Source organism: Oncorhynchus gorbuscha, linkage group LG03 (assembly GCF_021184085.1).
Source record: "Oncorhynchus gorbuscha isolate QuinsamMale2020 ecotype Even-year linkage group LG03, OgorEven_v1.0, whole genome shotgun sequence".
In the NCBI taxonomy this organism is placed as follows: Eukaryota; Metazoa; Chordata; class Actinopteri; order Salmoniformes; family Salmonidae; genus Oncorhynchus; species Oncorhynchus gorbuscha.
The window spans coordinates 6,234,237-6,255,419 of record NC_060175.1 but is presented as its reverse complement, the minus strand read 5'-3'; the positions used below and the strand labels follow the sequence as shown (position 1 = coordinate 6,255,419).

Here is a 21,183-nt window from a genome sequence, read left to right as displayed (position 1 = left end):
CAGGACCTCTATACCAGGCGGTCAGAGGAAGGCCCTAAATATTGTCAGACTCCAGCCACCCTAGTCATAGATTTTTCTCTCTGCTACCGCACGGCAAGTGGTACCGGAGCACCAAGTCTAGGTCCAAAAGGCTTCTAAACAGCTTCTACCCCACAAGGCATAAGACTCCTGAACATCTAATCAAATGGCTACCCAGACTATTTGCATTGACCCCCCCCCCTTTACACCACTGCTACTTTCTTGTTATCTATGCAGAGTCACTTTAATAACCCCCTGTATATAGTCTCATTACTAATCTGTACCCCCTGTATATAGTCTCATTACTAACCTGTACCCCCTGTATATATAGTCTCGTTACTAACCGGTACCCCCCTGTATATAGTCTCATTACTAACCTGTACCCCCTGTATATAGTCTCATTACTAACCTGTACCCCCTGTATATAGTCTCATTACTAACCTGTACCCCCTGTATATAGTCTCATTACTAACCTGTACCCCCTGTATATAGTCTCATTACTAACCTGTACCCCCTGTATATAGACTCATTACTAACCTGTACCCCCTGTATATAGTCTCATTACTAACCTGTACCCCCTGTATATAGTCTCATTACTAACCTGTATATAGTCTCCCCTGTATATAGTCTCATTACTAACCTGTACCCCCTGTATATAGTCTCATTACTAACCGGTACCCCTGTATATAGTCTCGTTACTAACCTGTACCCCCTGTATATAGCCTCCTGTACCCCCTGTATATAGTCTCATTACTAACCTGTGCCCCCTGTATATAGCCTCATTACTAACCTGTACCCCTGTATATAGCCTCATTACTAACCTGTACCCCTGTATATAGCCTCATTACTAACCTGTACCCCTGTATATAGCCTCATTACTAACCGGCACCCCCTTGTATATAGTCTCATTACTAACCGGTACCCCCCTGTATATAGCCTCATTACTAACCGGTACCCCCCTGTATATAGTCTCATTACTAACCGGTACCCCCTGTATATAGTCTCATTACTAACCTGTACCCCCTGTATATAGTCTCATTACTAACCGGTACCCCCTGTATATAGCCTCATTACTAACCTGTACCCCCTGCATATAGTCTCATTACTAACCTGTACCCCTGTATATAGCCTCATTACTAACCGATACCCCCTGTATATAGTCTCATTACTAACCTGTACCCCCCTGTATATAGTCTCATTACTAACCTGTACCCCTGTATATAGTCTCATTACTAACCTGTACCCCTGTATATAGTCCTCATTACTGTATATACCTGTACCCCTGTATATAGCCTCATTACTAACCTGTACCCCTGTATATAGCCTCATTACTAACCTGTACCCCTGTATATAGCCTCATTACTAACCGGTACCCCCTGTATATAGTCTCATTACTAACCGGTACCCCCTGTATATAGTCTCATTACTAACCTGTACCCCCTGTATATAGTCTCATTACTAACCGGTACCCCCTGTATATAGTCTCATTACTAACCTGTACCCCCTGTATATAGTCTCATTACTAACCTGTACCCCTGTATATAGCCTCATTACTAACCTGTACCCCCTGTATATAGTCTCATTACTAACCTGTACCCCCTGTATATAGTCTCATTACTAACCTGTAACCCTGTATATAGTCTCATTACTAACCTGTACCCCCTGTATATAGCCTCATTACTAACCGGTACCCCCCTGTATATAGCCTCATTACTAACCGGTACCCCCTGTATATAGTCTCATTACTAACCTGTACCCCTGTATATAGCCTCATTACTAACCTGTACCCCCTGTATATAGCCTCATTACTAACCTGTACCCCCTGTATATAGCCTCATTACTAACCTGTACCCCCCTGTATATAGCCTCATTACTAACCTGTACCCCTGTATATAGCCTCATTACTAACCTGTACCCCCTGTATATAGCCTCATTACTAACCTGTACCCCCTGTATATAGCCTCATTACTAACCGATACCCCTGTATATAGTCTCATTACTAACCGATACCCCCTGTATATAGCCTCATTACTAACCTGTACCCCCCTGTATATAGCCTCATTACTAACCAGTACCCCCTGTATATAGTCTCATTACTAACCGATACCCACCTGTATATAGCCTCATTACTAACCTGTACCCCCCTGTATATAGTCTCATTACTAACCGATACCCACCTGTATATAGCCTCATTACTAACCGATACCCACCTGTATATAGCCTCATTACTAACCTGTACCCCCCTGTATATAGTCTCATTACTAACCGATACCCACCTGTATATAGCCTCATTACTAACCGGTACCCCCTGTATATAGCCTCATTACTAACCGATACCCCCCTGTATATAGTCTCATTACTAACCGATACCCCCTGTATATAGCCTCATTACTAACCGGTACCCCCTGTATATAGCCTCATTACTAACCGATACCCCCTGTATATAGCCTCATTACTAACCGGTACCCCCTGTATATAGCCTCATTACTAACCGATACTAACCCCCCTGTATATAGCCTCATTACTAACCGATACCCCCCTGTATATAGTCTCATTACTAACCGATACCCCCCTGTATATAGTCTCGCTATTGTTATTTTACTGCTGCTCTTTAATTACTTCTTACTTTTTATTTATTTTTCATGTTTAACTGTTATGTTGGTTAGGGACTTATAAGTAAGCATTAGCATGTGACTGATTTGACTGCGGGCTGCTTGGGCTATTGTCTTCTATGGTGGCTGGGGTTAGGAGACAACCACACACACGCACTGTCTGTAACACACACACGCACTGTCTGTAACACACACACGCACTGTCTGTAACACACACACACACTGTCTTAATAGGACTGGGTCAGTCTGTCAGACATTTCGGCAGGCAGGCAGGCAGGCAGGCAGACAGACAGACAGACAGACAGACAGACAGACAGACAGACAGACAGACAGACAGACAGACAGACAGACAGACAGACAGACAGACAGACAGACAGACAGACAGACAGACAGACAGACAGACAGACAGACAGACAGACAGACAGACAGACAGACAGACAGACAGACAGACAGACAGACAGACAGACAGACTCTATGGAGTGTGTTCAGAGAGAAACACGGTAGTCTACTTTAACATGATTGACTGTACTGCACTGTAAAGTGACTATTACTGTCAGGTGTTCATGAGGCAGACACACACACACATTGAGAAGGGATTAATCGTTAGAATAGCTAGTAGCTAGCTAAGTTTAGGAGTGTTTTGTTACGAGTCTGAAGTAATTAGCTAGTAGCTACAGGTTTAGAATTGTTATAGTTTGAACATGACATGGCCAGAAATATTTACGGTTTTCATTTTGGGTGATAGTACCATTTTTATTTAGGCACAGGAACTATCTTTTAAGACGTTTTGAGCTAATATTCTATTAAGAGGAACAAGAACTCCAAGCAGTAGAACATTTTGATGTGTCGGTGCTCTGGTGACTACAGGTTTAGAAGGGTTTTACACTAGAGCAGGTCAGGACATTTCCAAGGAAGAGGTGTGTCTCAACAACAACAGAAGGTGTGTGTGTGTGCAGCCTAGGTTTCCAAAGAAACGGGCCCCAGCTACCCCCACTGACTGTGTTGGTGTGCCCACAGCAGCAGCCTTAAGCCTAGACAAGGAGGGGGTGTAGACAACCATGCTGATCACAGGGAAGGTTGGAATGAGTGGGGGCTTGGATTTGGCTGCCATAGCAACGTAGTAATACCAGGGTCTACAGCCTGGCAGCATGAGTTACATTAGTTCTGTAATACCCTCACACTGACCTCATGCTGCTAGTTAAACTACCCTCACACTGACCTCATGCTGCTAGTTAAACTACCCTCACACTGACCTCATGCTGCTAGTTAAACTACCCTCACACTGACCTCCTCATGCTGCTAGTTAAACTACCCTCACACTGACCTCCTCATGCTGCTAGTTAAACTACCCTCACACTGACCTCATGCTGCTAGTTAAACTACCCTCACACTGACCTCATGCTGCTAGTTAAACTATTCTCACACTGACCTCCTGCTGCTAGTTAAACTACCCTCACACTGACCTCATGCTGCTAGTTAAACTACCCTCACACTGACCTCATGCTGCTAGTTAAACTACCCTCACACTGACCTCATGCTGCTAGTTAAACTACCCTCACACTGACCTCATGCTGCTAGTTAAACTACCCTCACTGACCTCATGCTGCTAGTTAAACTACCCTCACACTGACCTCATGCTGCTAGTTAAACTACCCTCACACTGACCTCATGCTGCTAGTTAAACTACCCTCACACTGACCTCCTCATGCTGCTAGTTAAACTACCTTCACTGACCTCATGCTGCTAGTTAAACTACCCTCACACTGACCTCATGCTGCTAGTTAAACTACCCTCACTGACCTCATGCTGCTAGTTAAACTACCCTCACACTGACCTCATGCTGCTAGTTAAACTACCCTCACACTGACCTCATGCTGCTAGTTAAACTACCCTCACACTGACCTCCTCATGCTGCTAGTTAAACTACCTTCACTGACCTCATGCTGCTAGCTGCACAATTGACCCAGGAAACAGCAGAGGGAGCACACACCTATCCACTTCGTCTGTGGATCTATTGGGGCGGTAAGCAAATTGAAGTGGGTCTAGGGTGTCAGGAAATGTAGAGGTGATATGATCCTTAACTAGCCTCGCAAAGCACGTCATGATGACCTTAAGTGAGTGCTACGTGGCGATAGTCATTTAGTTCAGTTACCTTTGCTTTCTTGGGTACAGGAACGACGGTTGACATCTTGAAGCAAGTGGGGACAGCAGACTGGGATAGGGAGAGATTGAATATGTCCATAAACACTCCAGCCAGCTGGTCTGCGCCTGCTCTGAGGACGCGGCTTGGGATGCTGTCTGGCCCGGCAGCCTAGCGAGGGTTAATAAGCTTCAATGTCTTACTCACGTCTGCCAGGGAGAACGAGAGCCCACAGTCCTTGGGATGCTGTTTGGACCGACAGCCATGCGAGGGTTAATAAGCTTCAATGTCTTACTCACGTCTGCCAGGGAGAACGAGAGCCCACAGTCCTTGGGATGCTGTTTGGACCGACAGCCATGCGAGGGTTAATAAGCTTCAATATCTTACTCACGTCTGCCAGGGAGAACAAGAGCCCACAGTCCTTGGGAGCTGCGTCGGTGGCACCGTGTTATCCTCAATGCATGCGAAGAAGGTGTTTAGTTTGTCCGGAAGCAAGACGTCGGTGTCCGCGAGACGGGGCTGGTTTTCCCTGCAGTCCGTGATTGTCTGTAGACCCTGCCACATACGTCTCATGTCTGAGCCGTTGAATTGCGACTCTACTTTGTACTGATGTTTTGCCTGTTTGATTGCCTTTACGGAGGAAATAACTACACTGTTTTGTATTCGGCCACATTCCCAGTCACATTTCCCGGGTTAAATGCAGTGGTTCGCCCTTTCAGTTTTGTGTGAATTCTGCCATCTATCCACGGTTCCTGTTAGGGTAGGTTTTAATAGTCACAGTGGGTACAACATCTCCTACTTCCTGGTGAACTCAGTCACCGTATCCGTGTATTCGTCAATGTTATTCTCAGAGGCCACCCAGAACATGTCCCAGTCCGAGTGATCAAAACAATCTTGAAGCGTGGATTCCGATTGGTCAGACCAGCATTGAATAGACCTTAGAGTTTCTGCCTATGGGATGCTGGCCTTCTAGGCAGAGTTCCTCTGGCCAGTGTCTGTGTTCTTTTGTCCATCTTAATCTTTTCTTTTTATTGGCCAGTCTGAGATATGGCTTTTTCTTTGCAACTCTGCCTAGAAGGCCAGCATCCCGGAGCCGCCTATTCAGTGTTGACATTGAGACTAGTGTTTTGCGGTTACTATTTAATGAAGCTGCCAGTTGAGGACTTGTGAGGCGTCTGCTTCTCAACCTAGACACACTAATGTACTTGTCCTCTTGCTCAGTTGTGGAGACATCTACTACCACTATCACATTAGAGCCATAATGGAGACTAGACATCTACCAGCCCACCCCACTATCAGATTAGAGCCCTAAAGGAGACTAGACATCTACCACCCCACTACCACTATCAGAACCCCACTACCACTATCAGATTAGAGCCCTAAAGGAGACTAGACATCTATTACCACTATCACATTAGAGCCCTAAAGGAGACTAGACATCTACCACCCCACTATCAGATTAGAGCCATAATGGAGACTAGACATCTACCACCCCACTATCAGATTAGAGCCTTAAAGGAGACTAGACATCTACCACCCCACTATCAGATTAGAGCCCTAAAGGAGACTAGACATCTACTACCACTATCACATTAGAGCCCTAAAGGAGACTAGACATCTACCACTATCACATTAGAGCCCTAAAGGAGACTAGACATCTACCACCCCACTACCACTATCAGATTAGAGCCATAATGGAGACTAGACATCTACCACCCCACTACCACTATCAGAACCCCACTACCACTATCAGATTAGAGCCATAAAGGAGACTACACATCTACCACCCCACTACCACTATCAGATTAGAGCCATAATGGAGACTAGACATCTACCACCCCACTACCACTATCAGATTAGAGCCATAATGGAGACTAGACATCTACCACCCCACTACCACTATCAGATTAGAGCCATAAGGCTCAAACACAGTGTAGCAACTTTAACCCAACTAAACTGTCAGTCTTGGTTTGTCAGTCGCTAGATCAGGGTTCAGGTCCCAGTCAAGGAATTCACTTCAATGTGTTTTTTGTTTTTTTAACAGATAAATTGGGAATAGTTACAGGAGAGAGGAGGAGGAGGAGGGGGGATGAATGAGCCAATTGGAAGCTGGGGATGAATGAGGGGAGAGGGAGGAGGGAGGATGAATGAGCCAATTGGAAGCTGGGGATGAATGAGGGGAGAGGGAGGAGGTGGGATGAATGAGCCAATTGGAAGCTGGGGATAATTAGGTGGTCATGATGGTATGAGGGCCAGATTGGTAATTTAACCTGGACACTGGGGTCAACACCCCGACTCTTACAATGAGTGCCATGGGATCTTTTGCGACCACACAGAGTCAAGGCCCCTGTTTAACGTCCCATTGGAAAGACATCACCCTTCAGAGGGTATTGGGATATTTGTCCCTATTCACTGTCCTGGGGTATTGGGATATTTGTCTCTATTCACTGTCCTGTGCTATTGGGGTATTTGTCTCTATTCACTGTCCTGTGCTATTGGGGTAATTGTCTCTATTCACTGTCCTGTGCTATTGGGGTATTTGTCTCTATTCACTGTCCTGTGGTATTGGGATATTTGTCTCTATTCGTCTGCTAAATGACTTAAATGTAAATGTAAAACTGTCCTGGGGCATTGGGATATTTTATTTTAGACCAGAGGAAAGGGTGCTTCCAACACCACTTCCAGCAGCATCTGGTCTCCCGTCCAGGGACCATCCCAGGACCAATCCTACTTAGCTTCAGCAGCAAGCCAGCAGTGGGATACAGGGTGGTCTGCTACTGTTTAGTAAACATAATTGCCTAACGGCTCATGTCATATGCCCATGTATATGCTTGTGAAAAGAGGAGATGCAATTGTAGAAAATGTCTGTTGTGGTTTTTTGACCCTGTGTTTCTACTGTGAATTAGCTGTGAAGAACTGTGACGGTAGCTGGGAATGAAATGTCTGTTTTTGTTGACATGTTGGCCGTGATGCCGTCTGTCCTGTAGTGGTTTTCTGTGCCACTAGAGGGCAGTAGAATTGTAGTACATAGTACATTAGTACAATAGTACATTGTCCCTGGAATAACTGTGGAAGCTCTGCAACTGATTTCCTCATGAATTTACTTTGTAAATAAGGTCTAATAAGATTCGGTAAGATATTTGGTCAATTATCAGGACATTTGCATTTTTCTACTATCAAAATGAAGAAATATAATGTTGTATTTGAAGATCTGAGTAAGTGGATTTTGAGGAACGGTTCTATACAATACAGAATACTACAGATTACAGACTTATAGACAAACTGTTTTGTCTTGAAGAAAACAATGGTTCCGTAAGGTCACAGTGAAAGTCCATCTGTTTGGAGCAGGAACCAGGTTGAATGCATTCTGAATAGAGCTCTCTTTGTATGTAGTTTTGGCCAAAACCGCACTGTTTCCTGTCTGCCAAATTTGACATGGGCTACTAGCCCCGCCTTGTTTTTTGCTTGCTTTCTCCCAGCTCTCTCCCACACTCACTGGCTCCCACCTCCTCTTCAGGGCCGGAATACTGCATCTGGGGCACAGACAACCCCTCTACACACACAAATAAAAAAAATCTGCTAACTCCCAGCATTAACACATTATGCCATGGTGTAGAGAAAAATATGTTTTAATGAGATTCTACACATTCTGTCATGATGCTAAGAAAATGCAATTTAAAGATAATTTCCTGCAATTTTGTTCACATTTTGACATGAGGCTGAGATAATTTTACAGTTTTAAAGCTCATTTCCCTCTAATTCTACACTTTTGTAAAAAATAAAAAAAATACTCCCTTTTCCCTCCCCAATTACGATCTTGTCTCATCGCTCCGGGACAACACTGGGCCAAATGTGCGCCACCCTATGGGACTCCCGGTCACAGACGGTTTTGATACAGCCCGGGATTGAACCTGGGTCTGTAGTGACACCTCTACCACTGCGATGCAGTGCCTTAGACCGCTGTGCTACTCGGGAGGCCCAATTCTACACTTTTTTGCTATCATATGCAAATGTTTTGGGGGGGTTGGGGGCCCCCTGGAGTACCCTGGAGTACCCATGTGTTGGTAATCCAGCCCTGTATCTTCCCTCTCTCACCCCTCACTGGTCCTGCATTTGGACGGTTGATCTTGTGAAGAAAAAACTCCCTGACATCTGAGGAGCTCCCGGGATTTAGCAAACATGCCTAGTGGTCGCAGCCTGCTCTGAGGAAACGGGTTCATTCGAGTCATACCAAGCTGAGCCTGCGTGTCAGTACAGTCGACTTTACAGCTGGCTGTAAAGGTTAGGAAGAACTGGCACTACTTTTTTTTGTCTGAACATACATTTATACATTCTTTACAAGTATTATACAAACTCCATTTTAATTTTTATCGGGAACTATTTAAAAAAAAAATCGTTTTACCTTGATTCGATGATATTATTTTTGCGCGTAGAAAAGTTGAGCTGAAGGCTGGGCCTTTTAACTGCTCTGTTTCGACCGACTCGTCCACGTAAATTAAACCGACTGCGGTCGCGTCATTTTCCTCTCGACTCGGGTTGGAAGCGAAATAAAGCTGGTCTTTTTTTTTCTTCTTCTTTGCTAAACTGTTAAATGCTTGTTACAAAGATGGATCTGTTGAATTATCAGTACCTGGACAAAATGAACAACAACATCGGCATCCTCTGCTATGAAGGTAAACACAGTACTTTAATCAACTCCGTTCCTTCCTCGATTAGGAAACTGTTTTAACACGTGAAATTGCAACAACACGATGCCATAAAACATGACATTAAAATCGCTGGTTTATCTGCATGAATTAATCTTTAATTAATCTCGCATCTGTTTTGTAAAAAAAATAATTAAAAAAGCTGAAATATTATGAAGTAATAACAGTTTAATGATTGTGTTTTAAATAAATCGGAAATACCCCCACCCTCCCCCTTACTACTGCTGTAGATGTATTGGATACTCATGGAATAATGTGTTTTCTATCGTAGGAGATCTTAAACAAATTCCAAGTGTTATAGTAGCAGTAAGAGTGTTTTTTTTAACTGAAATTTGGTGAACTGAAATACACTTTCATGCCAGGGAATAATTCCTCTATTAATGTGGGAATACATCTGACCTCGTTTCCATTCTGTCGGGTTCCCCCTCCCTGGCCACTATACCATTGTTGTACTATTGAAACGAAGATTCAAAGAACCACGTCTCTTATTGATCATCAGAGGATCTGTCATCCCAAAGGAATTGTTATTGTTCAGTCGTGTGTGAATGAATATCGGCTCGTACTGAAGTTTTATTGACTCACAGGAATGATAGAGGGGATTTGCTCAGTATTAGATTTTTGTATTTTTGTTATTATCTACCTGCGGACAATTTGGTTGCACGTGTGTGTGTGTGTGTGTGTGTGTGTGTGTGTGTGTGTGTGTGTGTGTGTGTGTGTGTGTGTGTGTGTGTGTGTGTGTGTGTGTGTGTGTGTGTGTGTGTGTGTGTGTGTGTGTGTGTGTGTGTGTGTGTGTGTGTGTGTGTGTGTGAATATCAGAACACTACATCTCCTCCACTGACCTAGATTCAGGTTGACTCACATGAATTATACCGGTTGTGTTAGTTAGTCTGTTAGTCTGACATTAGTCTGCTCACCATTTCGATGTATCACAGACCGGTCCTTCTGTAGCTCAGTTGGTAGAGCATGGCGCTTGTAACGCCAGGGTAGTGGGTTCGATCCCCGGGACCACCCATACGTAGAATGTATGCACACATGACTGTAAGTCGCTTTGGATAAAAGCGTCTGCTAAATGGCATATATTATTATTATTATTATATTATGATGGTCTCTGTGCTTGTCCTCTGCTTTTATGAGGTAATAAATATGAATAAATAGTAGTAGGCTTCTCCAGACAGAGATGGACTTTACATGCTCTGTTTTGACTGTTGTTGTCTCTCTCTCCCTTGGGCCTTGTCTGTGGTCCATTGTTCCTCTGTTGTGGACCATAATCACACTTTATTTACATATTTCACCGCAGCACGGTGGTTGATGAAATCAATGGGGGCTTCTTTGTTTTAATGAGGAGAAGGATCATTGTGGATATTCACTATAAGCTAAGTGATGTCCTGCATTGTGTCATTACTTCTTGTTTAGGCAGACGGTCATCATGACTAGAGGGTCCAGTATGTAAGGGTCTGTGGGTGTTTGGCTGAGGTTCTGTAGGTGTTTGGCTGAGGGTCTGTAGGTGTTTGGCTGAGGGTCTGTGGGTGTTTGGCTGAGGGTCTGTGGGTGTTTGGCTGAGGTTCTGTAGGTGTTTGGCTGAGGGTCTGTAGGTGTTTGGCTGAGGGCCTGTAGGTGTTTGGCTGAGGGTCTGTGGGTGTTTGGCTGAGGTTCTGTAGGTGTTTGGCTGAGGGCCTGTAGGTGTTTGGCTGAGGGTCTGTAGGTGTTTGGCTGAGGGTCTGTAGGTGTTTGGCTGAGGGTCTGTAGGTGTTTGGCTGAGGGTCTGTAGGTGTTTGGCTGAGGTTCTGTAGGTGTTTGGCTGAGGTTCTGTAGGTGTTTGGCTGAGGTTCTGTAGGTGTTTGGCTGAGGTTCTGTAGGTGTTTGGCTGAGGTTCTGTAGGTGTTTGGCTGTTTGGCTGAGGTTCTGTAGGTGTTTGGCTGAGGTTCTGTAGGTGTTTGGCTGAGGGTCTGTAGGTGTTTTGGCTGAGGGTCTGTAGGTGTTTGGCTGAGGTTCTGTAGGTGTTTGGCTGAGGTTCTGTAGGTGTTTGGCTGAGGTGGTGAGGGTCTGTAGGTGTTTGGCTGAGGTTCTGTAGGTGTTTGGCTGAGGGTCTGTAGGTGTTTGGTCTGAGGTTCTGTAGGTGTTTGGCTGAGGTTCTGTAGGTGTTTGGCTGAGGTTCTGTAGGTGTTTGGCTGAGGGTCTGTAGGTGTTTGGCTGAGGTTCTGTAGGTGTTTGGCTGAGGGTCTGTAGGTGTTTGGCTGAGGGTCTGTAGGTGTTTGGCTGAGGTTCTGTAGGTGTTTGGCTGAGGTTCTGTAGGTGTTTGGCTGAGGTTCTGTAGGTGTTTGGCTGAGGTTCTGTAGGTGTTTGGCTGAGGTTCTGTAGGTGTTTGTAGGTGTTTGAGGGTCTGTTTGGCTGAGGTTCTGTAGGTGTTTGGCTGAGGTTCTGTAGGTGTTTGGCTGAGGGTCTGTGGGTGTTTGGCTGAGGGTCTGTGGGTGTTTGGCTGAGGGTCTGTGGGTGTTTGGCTGAGGGCCTGTAGGTGTTTGGCTGAGGGTGTGTGGGTGTTTGGCTGAGGGCCTGTAGGTGTTTGGCTGAGGGCCTGTAGGTGTTTGGCTGAGGGCCTGTGGGTGTTTGGCTGAGTGCCTGTAGGTGTTTGGCTGAGGGCCTGTGGGTGTTTGGCTGAGGGCCTGTGGGTGTTTGGCTGAGGGCCTGTGGGTGTTTGGCTGAGGGCCTGTGGGTGTTTGGCTGAGGGCCTGTGGGTGTTTGGCTGAGGGCCTGTGGGTGTTTGGCTGAGGGCCTGTGGGTGTTGGGTAATGGCTCTGAGTCTAGTGGTTCAAATACTTAGTAGCTCTAGTTATGCTTGATTTAGCCTTCCTGTTGCAATCAAACCAATAGAAACGTCCCTGAAGTACAAACACTGACCTTGTGGCACTCCAGGCTAAAAACAAAAAGCATTTGAAATAGTATTTGAAACCAGGAAGGTGTGCTAAAGAGGGTGACAGTGTAGGGGTCACCAGCCCCTAGCACCGTCAAACTCAACTCTGGACCTCAAAGCCAGTTCCACTGTGTGTGTTTTCATTGTTCCCCTCTAATCTGGGACTGATTTAGACCTGGGAGGTGGGTGTTTTTCCCCTCTAATCAGGGACTGATTTAGACCTGGGACACCAGGTGGGAGATTCCCCCTCTAATCGGGGACTGATTTAGACCAGGGACACCAGGTGGGAGATTCCCCCTCTAATCGGGGACTGATTTAGACCTGGGACACCAGGTGGGAGATTCCCCCTCTAATCGGGGACTGATTTAGACCTGGGATTCCCCTCTAATCAGGGACTGATTTAGACCTGGGACACCAGGTGGGAGATTCCCCCTCTAATCGGGGACTGATTTAGACCAGGGACACCAGGTGGGAGATTCCCCCTCTAATCGGGGACTGATTTAGACCTGGGACACCAGGTGGGAGATTCCCCCTCTAATCGGGGACTGATTTAGACCTGGGATTCCCCTCTAATCAGGGACTGATTTAGACCTGGGACACCAGGTGAGTGATTCCCCCTCTAATCGGGGACTGATTTAGACCAGGGACACCAGGTGGGGGATTCCCCCTCTAATCGGGGACTGATTTAGACCTGGGACACCAGGTGGGGGATTCCCCCTCTAATCAGGGACTGATTTAGACCTGGGACACCAGGTGGGGGATTCCCCCTCTAATCAGGGACTGATTTAGACCTGGGACACCAGGTGGTGCACGTTTTGTGTTTTGACCTAACTACACAACCGATTCAACTAATCATTAAGCTTTGATAATTTGAATCAGCTGTGTTGAATTAAGAGTTGAATCCACCCTGCCCTAGCAGCTAGCCCTCCTGTTGCTGCCCGTCACTAGCTGGCTGTCAGAGGGGTAGACAGACATACCATGCATGCTTTCCTTCCTGGGTTCAACATGATCTCTGTCACCCAATCACTCCCTCGGGTCTCTCTCTCCCTCGGGTCTCTCTCTCCCTCGGGTCTCTCTCTCCCTCGGGTCTCTCTCTCCCTCGGGTCTCTCTCTCCCTCGGGTCTCTCTCTCCCTCGGGTCTCTCTCTCACTCGGGTCTCTCTCTCCCTCGGGTCTCTCCCTCGGGTCTCTCTCTCCCTCGGGTCTCTCTCTCCCTCGGGTCTCTCTCTCCCTCGGGTCTCTCTCTCCCTCGGGTCTCTCTCTCCCTCGGGTCTCTCTCTCCCTCGGGTCTCTCTCTCCCTCGGGTCTCTCTCTCCCTCGGGTCTCTCTCTCACTCGGGTCTCTCTCTCCCTCGGGTCTCTCTCTCCTCGGGTCTCTCTCTCCCTCGGGTCTCTCTCTCCCTCGGGTCTCTCTCTCCCTCGGGTCTCTCTCTCCCTCGGGTCTCTCTCTCCCTCGGGTCTCTCTCTCCCTCGGGTCTCTCTCTCCCTCGGGTCTCTCTCTCCCTCGGGTCTCTCTCTCACTCGGGTCTCTCTCTCCCTCGGGTCTCTCTCTCCCTCGGGTCTCTCTCTCCCTCGGGTCTCTCTCTCACTCGGGTCTCTCTCTCCCTCGGGTCTCTCTCTCCCTCGGGTCTCTCTCTCTCCCTCGGGTCTCTCTCTCCCTCGGGTCTCTCTCTCCCTCGGGTCTCTCTCTCCCTCGGGTCTTCCTCTCCCCTCACACTCTGATCTCGCTCAATCGCTCTCTGATATCTATCTCTTTCTCACTCTGATCTCGCGTTCTCTCGCTCGTTCTCTCGCTCGCTCTCTCGCTCGCTCTCTCGCTCTGATATCAATTTAAATTCAAAGGTTTCCCATGCCAATAAAGCCCTTACCTCTGTTTACATCCCTTACCTCTGTTTCTGGTTTCTTTATCTGATGTCTGTGAGGTGGAAAATTGGAAACAGAGGGGATGGACTGGTATGTAAATAGAATGGCTCTTCAGACCAATCACAAACCTTAAATCCCCCAGCATGCAGTGCACCAGCACTTCCTGGTTTGGCTGCTGCCTGCATCACTACATTCCCTATGGGCCCTGGTCCAAAATAGTGCACTATATAGGGCCCTGGTTCAAAAATAGTGCACTATATAGGGATGACCAGGTGGCAAATCGCATCTCTGCATGTCTGGCAGACATATCAGTGTGGATGACGGATCACCACCTCAAGCTGAACCTCGGCAAGACGGAGCTGCTCTTCCTCCCGGGGAAGGACTGCCCGTTCCATGATCTCGCCATCACGCTTGACAACTCCATTGTGTCCTCCTCCCAGAGCGCTAAGAACCTTGGCGTGATCCTGGACAACACCCTGTCGTTCTCAACTAACATCAAGGCGGTGGCCCGTTCCTGTAGGTTCATGCTCTACAACATCCGCAGAGTACGACCCTGCCTCACACAGGAAGCGGCGCAGGTCCTAATCCAGGCACTTGTCATCTCCCGTCTGGATTACTGCAACTCACTGTTGGCTGGGCTCCCTGCCTGTGCCATTAAACCCCTACAACTCATCCAGAACGCCGCAGCCCGTCTGGTGTTCAACCTTCCCAAGTTCTCTCACGTCACCCCGCTCCTCCGCTCTCTCCACTGGCTTCCAGTTGAAGCTCGCATCCGCTACAAGACCATGGTGCTTGCCTACGGAGCTGTGAGGGGAACGGCACCTCAGTACCTCCAGGCTCTGATCAGGCCCTACACCCAAACAAGGGCACTGCGTTCATCCACCTCTGGCCTGCTCGCCTCCCTACCACTGAGGAAGTACAGTTCCCGCTCAGCCCAGTCAAAACTGTTCGCTGCTCTGGCCCCCCAATGGTGGAACAAACTCCCTCACGACGCCAGGACAGCGGAGTCAATCACCACCTTCCGGAGACACCTGAAACCCCACCTCTTTAAGGAATACCTAGGATAGGATAAGTAATCCCTCTAACCCCCCCCTTTAAGATTTAGATGCACTATTGTAAAGTAACTGTTCCACTGGATGCCATAAGGTGAATGCACCAATTTGTAAGTCGCTCTGGATAAGAGCGTCTGCTAAACGACTTAAATGTAAATGTAAATGAATGGAGTGCCATTTGGAATGACATGGTGATGGCCTACATGCTGCTGCTGGTACATTAAACCTGCCTGTCACCCTGACCGGGCCTTAACCCCCCCCAACCTGAGTTCATCCAGCATGCTGCTACCTAAGGGGATTCTCAACCCCCCAACGTTACGCTGCCTCCAGCTCACCTGACGTTACGCTGCCTCCGGCTCACCCGGCGTTACGCTGCCTCCGGCTCACCTGACGTTACGCTGCCTCCGGCTCACCTGACATTACGCTGCCTCCGGCTCACCTGACGTTACGCTGCCTCCGGCTCACCTGACGTTACGCTGCCTCCGGCTCACCCGACGTTACGCTGCCTCCGGCTCACCCGACGTTACGCTGCCTCCGGCTCACCCGACGTTACGCTGCCTCCGCCTCACCTGACGTTACGCTGCCTCCGCCTCACCCAACGTTACGCTGCCTCCGCCTCACCTGACGTTACGCTGCCTCCGCCTCACCTGACGTTACGTTGCCTCCGCCTCACCTGACGTTACGCTGCCTCCAGCTCACCCGACGTTACGCTGCCTCCGCCTCACCCGACGTTACGCTGCCTCCGCCTCACCTGACGTTACGCTGCCTCCGCCTCACCTGACGTTACGCTGCCTCCGCCTCACCTGACGTTACGCTGCCTCCGCCTCACCTGACGTTACGCTGCCTCCGCCTCACCTGACGTTACGCTGCCTCCGCCTCACCTGACGTTACGCTGCCTCCGCCTCACCTGACGTTACGCTGCCTCCGGCTCACCTGACGTTACGCTGCCTCCGGCTCACCCGACGTTACGCTGCCTCCGGCTCACCTGACGTTACGCTGCCTCCGGCTCACCCGATGTTACGCTGCCTCCGGCTCACCCGACGTTACGCTGCCTCCGCCTCACCTGACGTTACGCTGCCTCCGCCTCACCTGACGTTACGCTGCCTCCGCCTCACCTGACGTTACGCTGCCTCCGCCTCACCTGACGTTACGCTGCCTCCGGCTCACCTGACGTTACGCTGCCTCCGCCTCACCCGACGTTACGCTGCCTCCGCCTCACCCGACGTTACGCTGCCTCCGCCTCACCCGACGTTACGCTGCCTCCGCCTCACCTGACGTTACGCTGCCTCCGCCTCACCTGACGTTACGCTGCCTCCGCCTCACCTGACGTTACGCTGCCTCCGGCTCACCTGACGTTACGCTGCCTCCGCCTCACCTGACGTTACGCTGCCTCCGCCTCACCTGACGTTACGCTGCCTCCGCCTCACCCGACGTTACGCTGCCTCCGCCTCACCCGACGTTACGCTGCCTCCGGCTCACCTGACGTTACGCTGCCTCCGCCTCACCTGACGTTACGCTGCCTCCGCCTCACCTGACGTTACGCTGCCTCCGGCTCACCTGACGTTACGCTGCCTCCGCCTCACCTGACGTTACGCTGCCTCCGGCTCACCCGACGTTACGCTGCCTCCGGCTCACCCGACGTTACGCTGCCTCCGGCTCACCTGACGTTACGCTGCCTCCAGCTCAGGAGCTACTCTCACGTCTGACAAGTGGTCATGAAGCTTATGGTTGTACTATAGTATACTATATGTATTGAAAGGACAGGTTGTAGTGTAGACTAAATATGTATTGGACAGGGAAAGGACAGGTTGTAATGTAGACTAAATATGTATTGGACAGGGAATGGACAGGTTAATGTAGACTAAATATGTATTGGACAGGGAAAGGACAGGTTAATGTAGACTAAATATGTATTGGACAGGTAAAGGACAGGTTGTAATGTAGACTAAATATGTATTGGATAGGGAAAGGACAGGTTGTAATGTAGACTAAATATGTATTGGACAGGGAAAGGACAGGTTGTAATGTAGACTAAATATGTATTGGACAGGGAAAGGACAGGTTAATGTAGACTAAATATGTATTGGACAGGGAAAGGACAGGTTAATGTAGACTAAATATGTATTGGACAGGTAAAGGACAGGTTAATGTAGATAAATATGTATTGGACAGGGAAAGGACAGGTTAATGTAGACTAAATATGTATTGGACAGGGAAAGGACAGGTTGTAATGTAGATAAATATGTATTGGACAGGGAAAGGACAGGTTGTTCTGTAGACTAAATATGTATTGGACAGGGAAAGGACAGGTTAATGTAGACTAAATATGTATTGGACAGGGAAAGGACAGGTTGTAATGTAGATAAATATGTATTGGACAGGGAAAGGACAGGTTAATGTAGACTAAATATGTATTGGACAGGGAAAGGACAGGTTGTTCTGTAGACTAAACCAGTGGCTGTGATTGGCTCTGACTGTTCCAATCCTTTCCAAGCCCATTTTACTGTTAAATAAGTCCCAAATGGCATCTCTCCCTGTCAGTTACTCATCTCTCCCTGTCCGTTACTCATCTCTCCCTGTCCGTTACTCATCTCTCCCTGTCCGTTACTCATCTCTCCCTGTCAGGTACTCATCTCTCCCTGTCAGGTACTCATCTCTCCCTGTCATCTCTCCCTGTCAGTTACTCATCTCTCCCTGTCAGTTACTCATCTCTCCCTGTCATCTCTCCCTGTCAGTTACTCATCTCTCCCTGTCCGTTACTCATCTCTCCCTGTCAGTTACTCATCTCTCCCTGTCAGTTACTCATCTCTCCCTGTCATCTCTCCCTGTCCGTTACTCATCTCTCCCTGTCATCTCTCCCTGTCAGTTACTCATCTCTCCCTGTCAGTTACTCATCTCTCCCTGTCAGTTACTCATCTGTCCCTGTCAGTTACTCATCTCTCCCTGTCATCTCTCCCTGTCAGTTACTCATCTCTCCCTGTCCGTTACTCATCTCTCCCTGTCCGTTACTCATCTCTCCCTGTCAGTTACTCATCTCTCCCTGTCAGTTACTCATCTCTCCCTGTCATCTCTCCCTGTCAGTTACTCATCTCTCCCTGTCCGTTACTCATCTCTCCCTGTCAGGTACTCATCTCTCCCTGTCAGGTACTCATGTCTCCCTGTCCGTTACTCATCTCTCCCTGTCAGTTACTCATCTCTCCCTGTCAGTTACTCATCTCTCCCTGTCAGTTACTCATCTCTCCCTGTCATCTCTCCCTGTCATCTCTCCCTGTCCGTTACTCATCTCTCCCTGTCCGTTACTCATCTCTCCCTGTCCGTTACTCATCTCTCCCTGTCCGTTACTCATCTCTCCCTGTCCGTTACTCATCTCTCCCTGTCCGTTACTCATCTCTCCCTGTCCGTTACTCATCTCTCCCTGTCCGTTACTCATCTCTCCCTGTCATCTCTCCCTGTCAGGTACTCATCTCTCCCTGTCATCTCTCCCTGTCAGTTACTCATCTCTCCCTGTCATCTCTCGCTGTCAGTTACTCATCTCTCCCTGTCCGTTACTCATCTCTCCCTGTCCGTTACTCATCTCTCCCTGTCAGTTACTCATCTCTCCCTGTCAGTTACTCATCTCTCCCTGTCCGTTACTCATCTCTCCCTGTCCGTTACTCATCTCTCCCTGTCATCTCTCGCTGTCAGTTACTCATCTCTCCCTGTCAGTTACTCATCTCTCCCTGTCATCTCTCGCTGTCAGTTACTCATCTCTCCCTGTCCGTTACTCATCTCTCCCTGTCATCTCTCGCTGTCAGTTACTCATCTCTCCCTGTCAGTTACTCATCTCTCCCTGTCCGTTACTCATCTCTCCCTGTCCGTTACTCATCTCTCCCTGTCATCTCTCCCTGTCAGTTACTCATCTCTCCCTGTCATCTCTCCCTGTCAGTTACTCATCTCTCCCTGTCAGTTACTCATCTCTCCCTGTCATCTCTCCCTGTCAGTTACTCATCTCTCCCTGTCATCTCTCCCTGTCCGTTACTCATCTCTCCCTGTCATCTCTCCCTGTCAGTTACTCATCTCTCCCTGTCCGTTACTCATCTCTCCCTGTCCGTTACTCATCTCTCCCTGTCCGTTACTCATCTCTCCCTGTCATCTCTCCCTGTCAGTTACTCATCTCTCCCTGTCATCTCTCCCTGTCAGTTACTCATCTCTCCCTGTCAGTTACTCATCTCTCCCTGTCCGTTACTCATCTCTCCCTGTCCGTTACTCATCTCTCCCTGTCATCTCTCCCTGTCAGTTACTCATCTCTCCCTGTCATCTCTCCCTGTCAGTTACTCATCTCTCCCTGTCATCTCTCCCTGTCAGTTACTCATCTCTCCCTGTCAGTTACTCATCTCTCCCTGTCATCTCTCCCTGTCCGTTACTCATCTCTCCCTGTCCGTTACTCATCTCTCCCTGTCCGTTACTCATCTCTCCCTGTCCGTTACTCATCTCTCCCTGTCAGTTACTCATCTCTCCCTATCAGTTACTCATCTCTCCCTGTCAGTTACTCATCTCTCCCTGTCAGTTACTCATCTCTCCCTGTCATCTCTCCCTGTCAGTTACTCATCTCTCCCTGTCAGTTACTCATCTCTCCCTGTCCGTTACTCATCTCTCCCTGTCCGTTACTCATCTCTCCCTGTCATCTCTCCCTGTCCGTTACTCATCTCTCCCTGTCATCTCTCCCTGTCCGTTACTCATCTCTCCCTGTCAGTTACTCATCTCTCCCTGTCATCTCTCCCTGTCAGTTACTCATCTCTCCCTGTCAGTTACTCATCTCTCCCTGTCCGTTACTCATCTCTCCCTGTCCGTTACTCATCTCTCCCTGTCATCTCTCCCTGTCCGTTACTCATCTCTCCCTGTCCGTTACTCATCTCTCCCTGTCAGGTACTCATCTCTCCCTGTCCGTTACTCATCTCTCCCTGTCAGTTACTCATCTCTCCCTGTCAGTTACTCATCTCTCCCTGTCAGTTACTCATCTCTCCCTGTCATCTCTCCCTGTCCGTTACTCATCTCTCCCTGTCAGGTACTCATCTCTCCCTGTCATCTCTCCCTGTCAGTTACTCATCTCTCCCTGTCATCTCTCGCTGTCAGTTACTCATCTCTCCCTGTCAGTTACTCATCTCTCCCTGTCATCTCTCCCTGTCCGTTACTCATCTCTCCCTGTCATCTCTCCCTGTCCGTTACTCATCTCTCCCTGTCATCTCTCCCTGTCCGTTACTCATCTCTCCCTGTCATCTCTCCCTGTCCGTTACTCATCTCTCCCTGTCCGTTACTCATCTCTCCCTGTCATCTCTCCCTGTCAGTTACTCATCTCTCCCTGTCATCTCTCCCTGTCAGTTACTCATCTCTCCCTGTCATCTCTCCCTGTCAGTTACTCATCTCTCCCTGTCCGTTACTCATCTCTCCCTGTCATCTCTCCCTGTCCGTTACTCATCTCTCCCTGTCAGTTACTCATCTCTCCCTGTCAGTTACTCATCTCTCCCTGTCCGTTACTCATCTCTCCCTGTCAGTTACTCATCTCTCCCTGTCAGTTACTCATCTCTCCCTGTCCGTTACTCATCTCTCCCTGTCCGTTACTCATCTCTCCCTGTCAGTTACTCATCTCTCCCTGTCCGTTACTCATCTCTCCCTGTCCGTTACTCATCTCTCCCTGTCCGTTACTCATCTCTCCCTGTCCGTTACTCATCTCTCCCTGTCAGTTACTCATCTCTCCCTGTCAGTTACTCATCTCTCCCTGTCCGTTACTCATCTCTCCCTGTCAGTTACTCATCTCTCCCTGTCAGTTACTCATCTCTCCCTGTCAGTTACTCATCTCTCCCTGTCCGTTACTCATCTCTCCCTGTCCGTTACTCATCTCTCCCTGTC

General features: G+C 48.5%; 1 protein-coding gene across 2 annotated transcripts in view; it reads left to right on the top strand.

Moving 5' to 3' along the window:
* The window catches only part of vgll4b (vestigial-like family member 4b), a 140,675-nt gene that overhangs the window by 44,384 nt on the left and 75,108 nt on the right, over nucleotides 1-21,183 (top strand). Inside the window, exon 1 of one of the 2 annotated variants that reach the window (XM_046338806.1) lies at nucleotides 8,891-9,443. The exons of the other annotated variant lie outside the window; for it this stretch is intronic. Coding sequence (XP_046194762.1) covers nucleotides 9,362-9,443 — 82 coding nt within the window. The 5' untranslated portion in view covers nucleotides 8,891-9,361. Of the gene's footprint in view, nucleotides 1-8,890; nucleotides 9,444-21,183 lie in introns of those variants that run through there. 2 annotated transcript variants of the gene reach the window in all.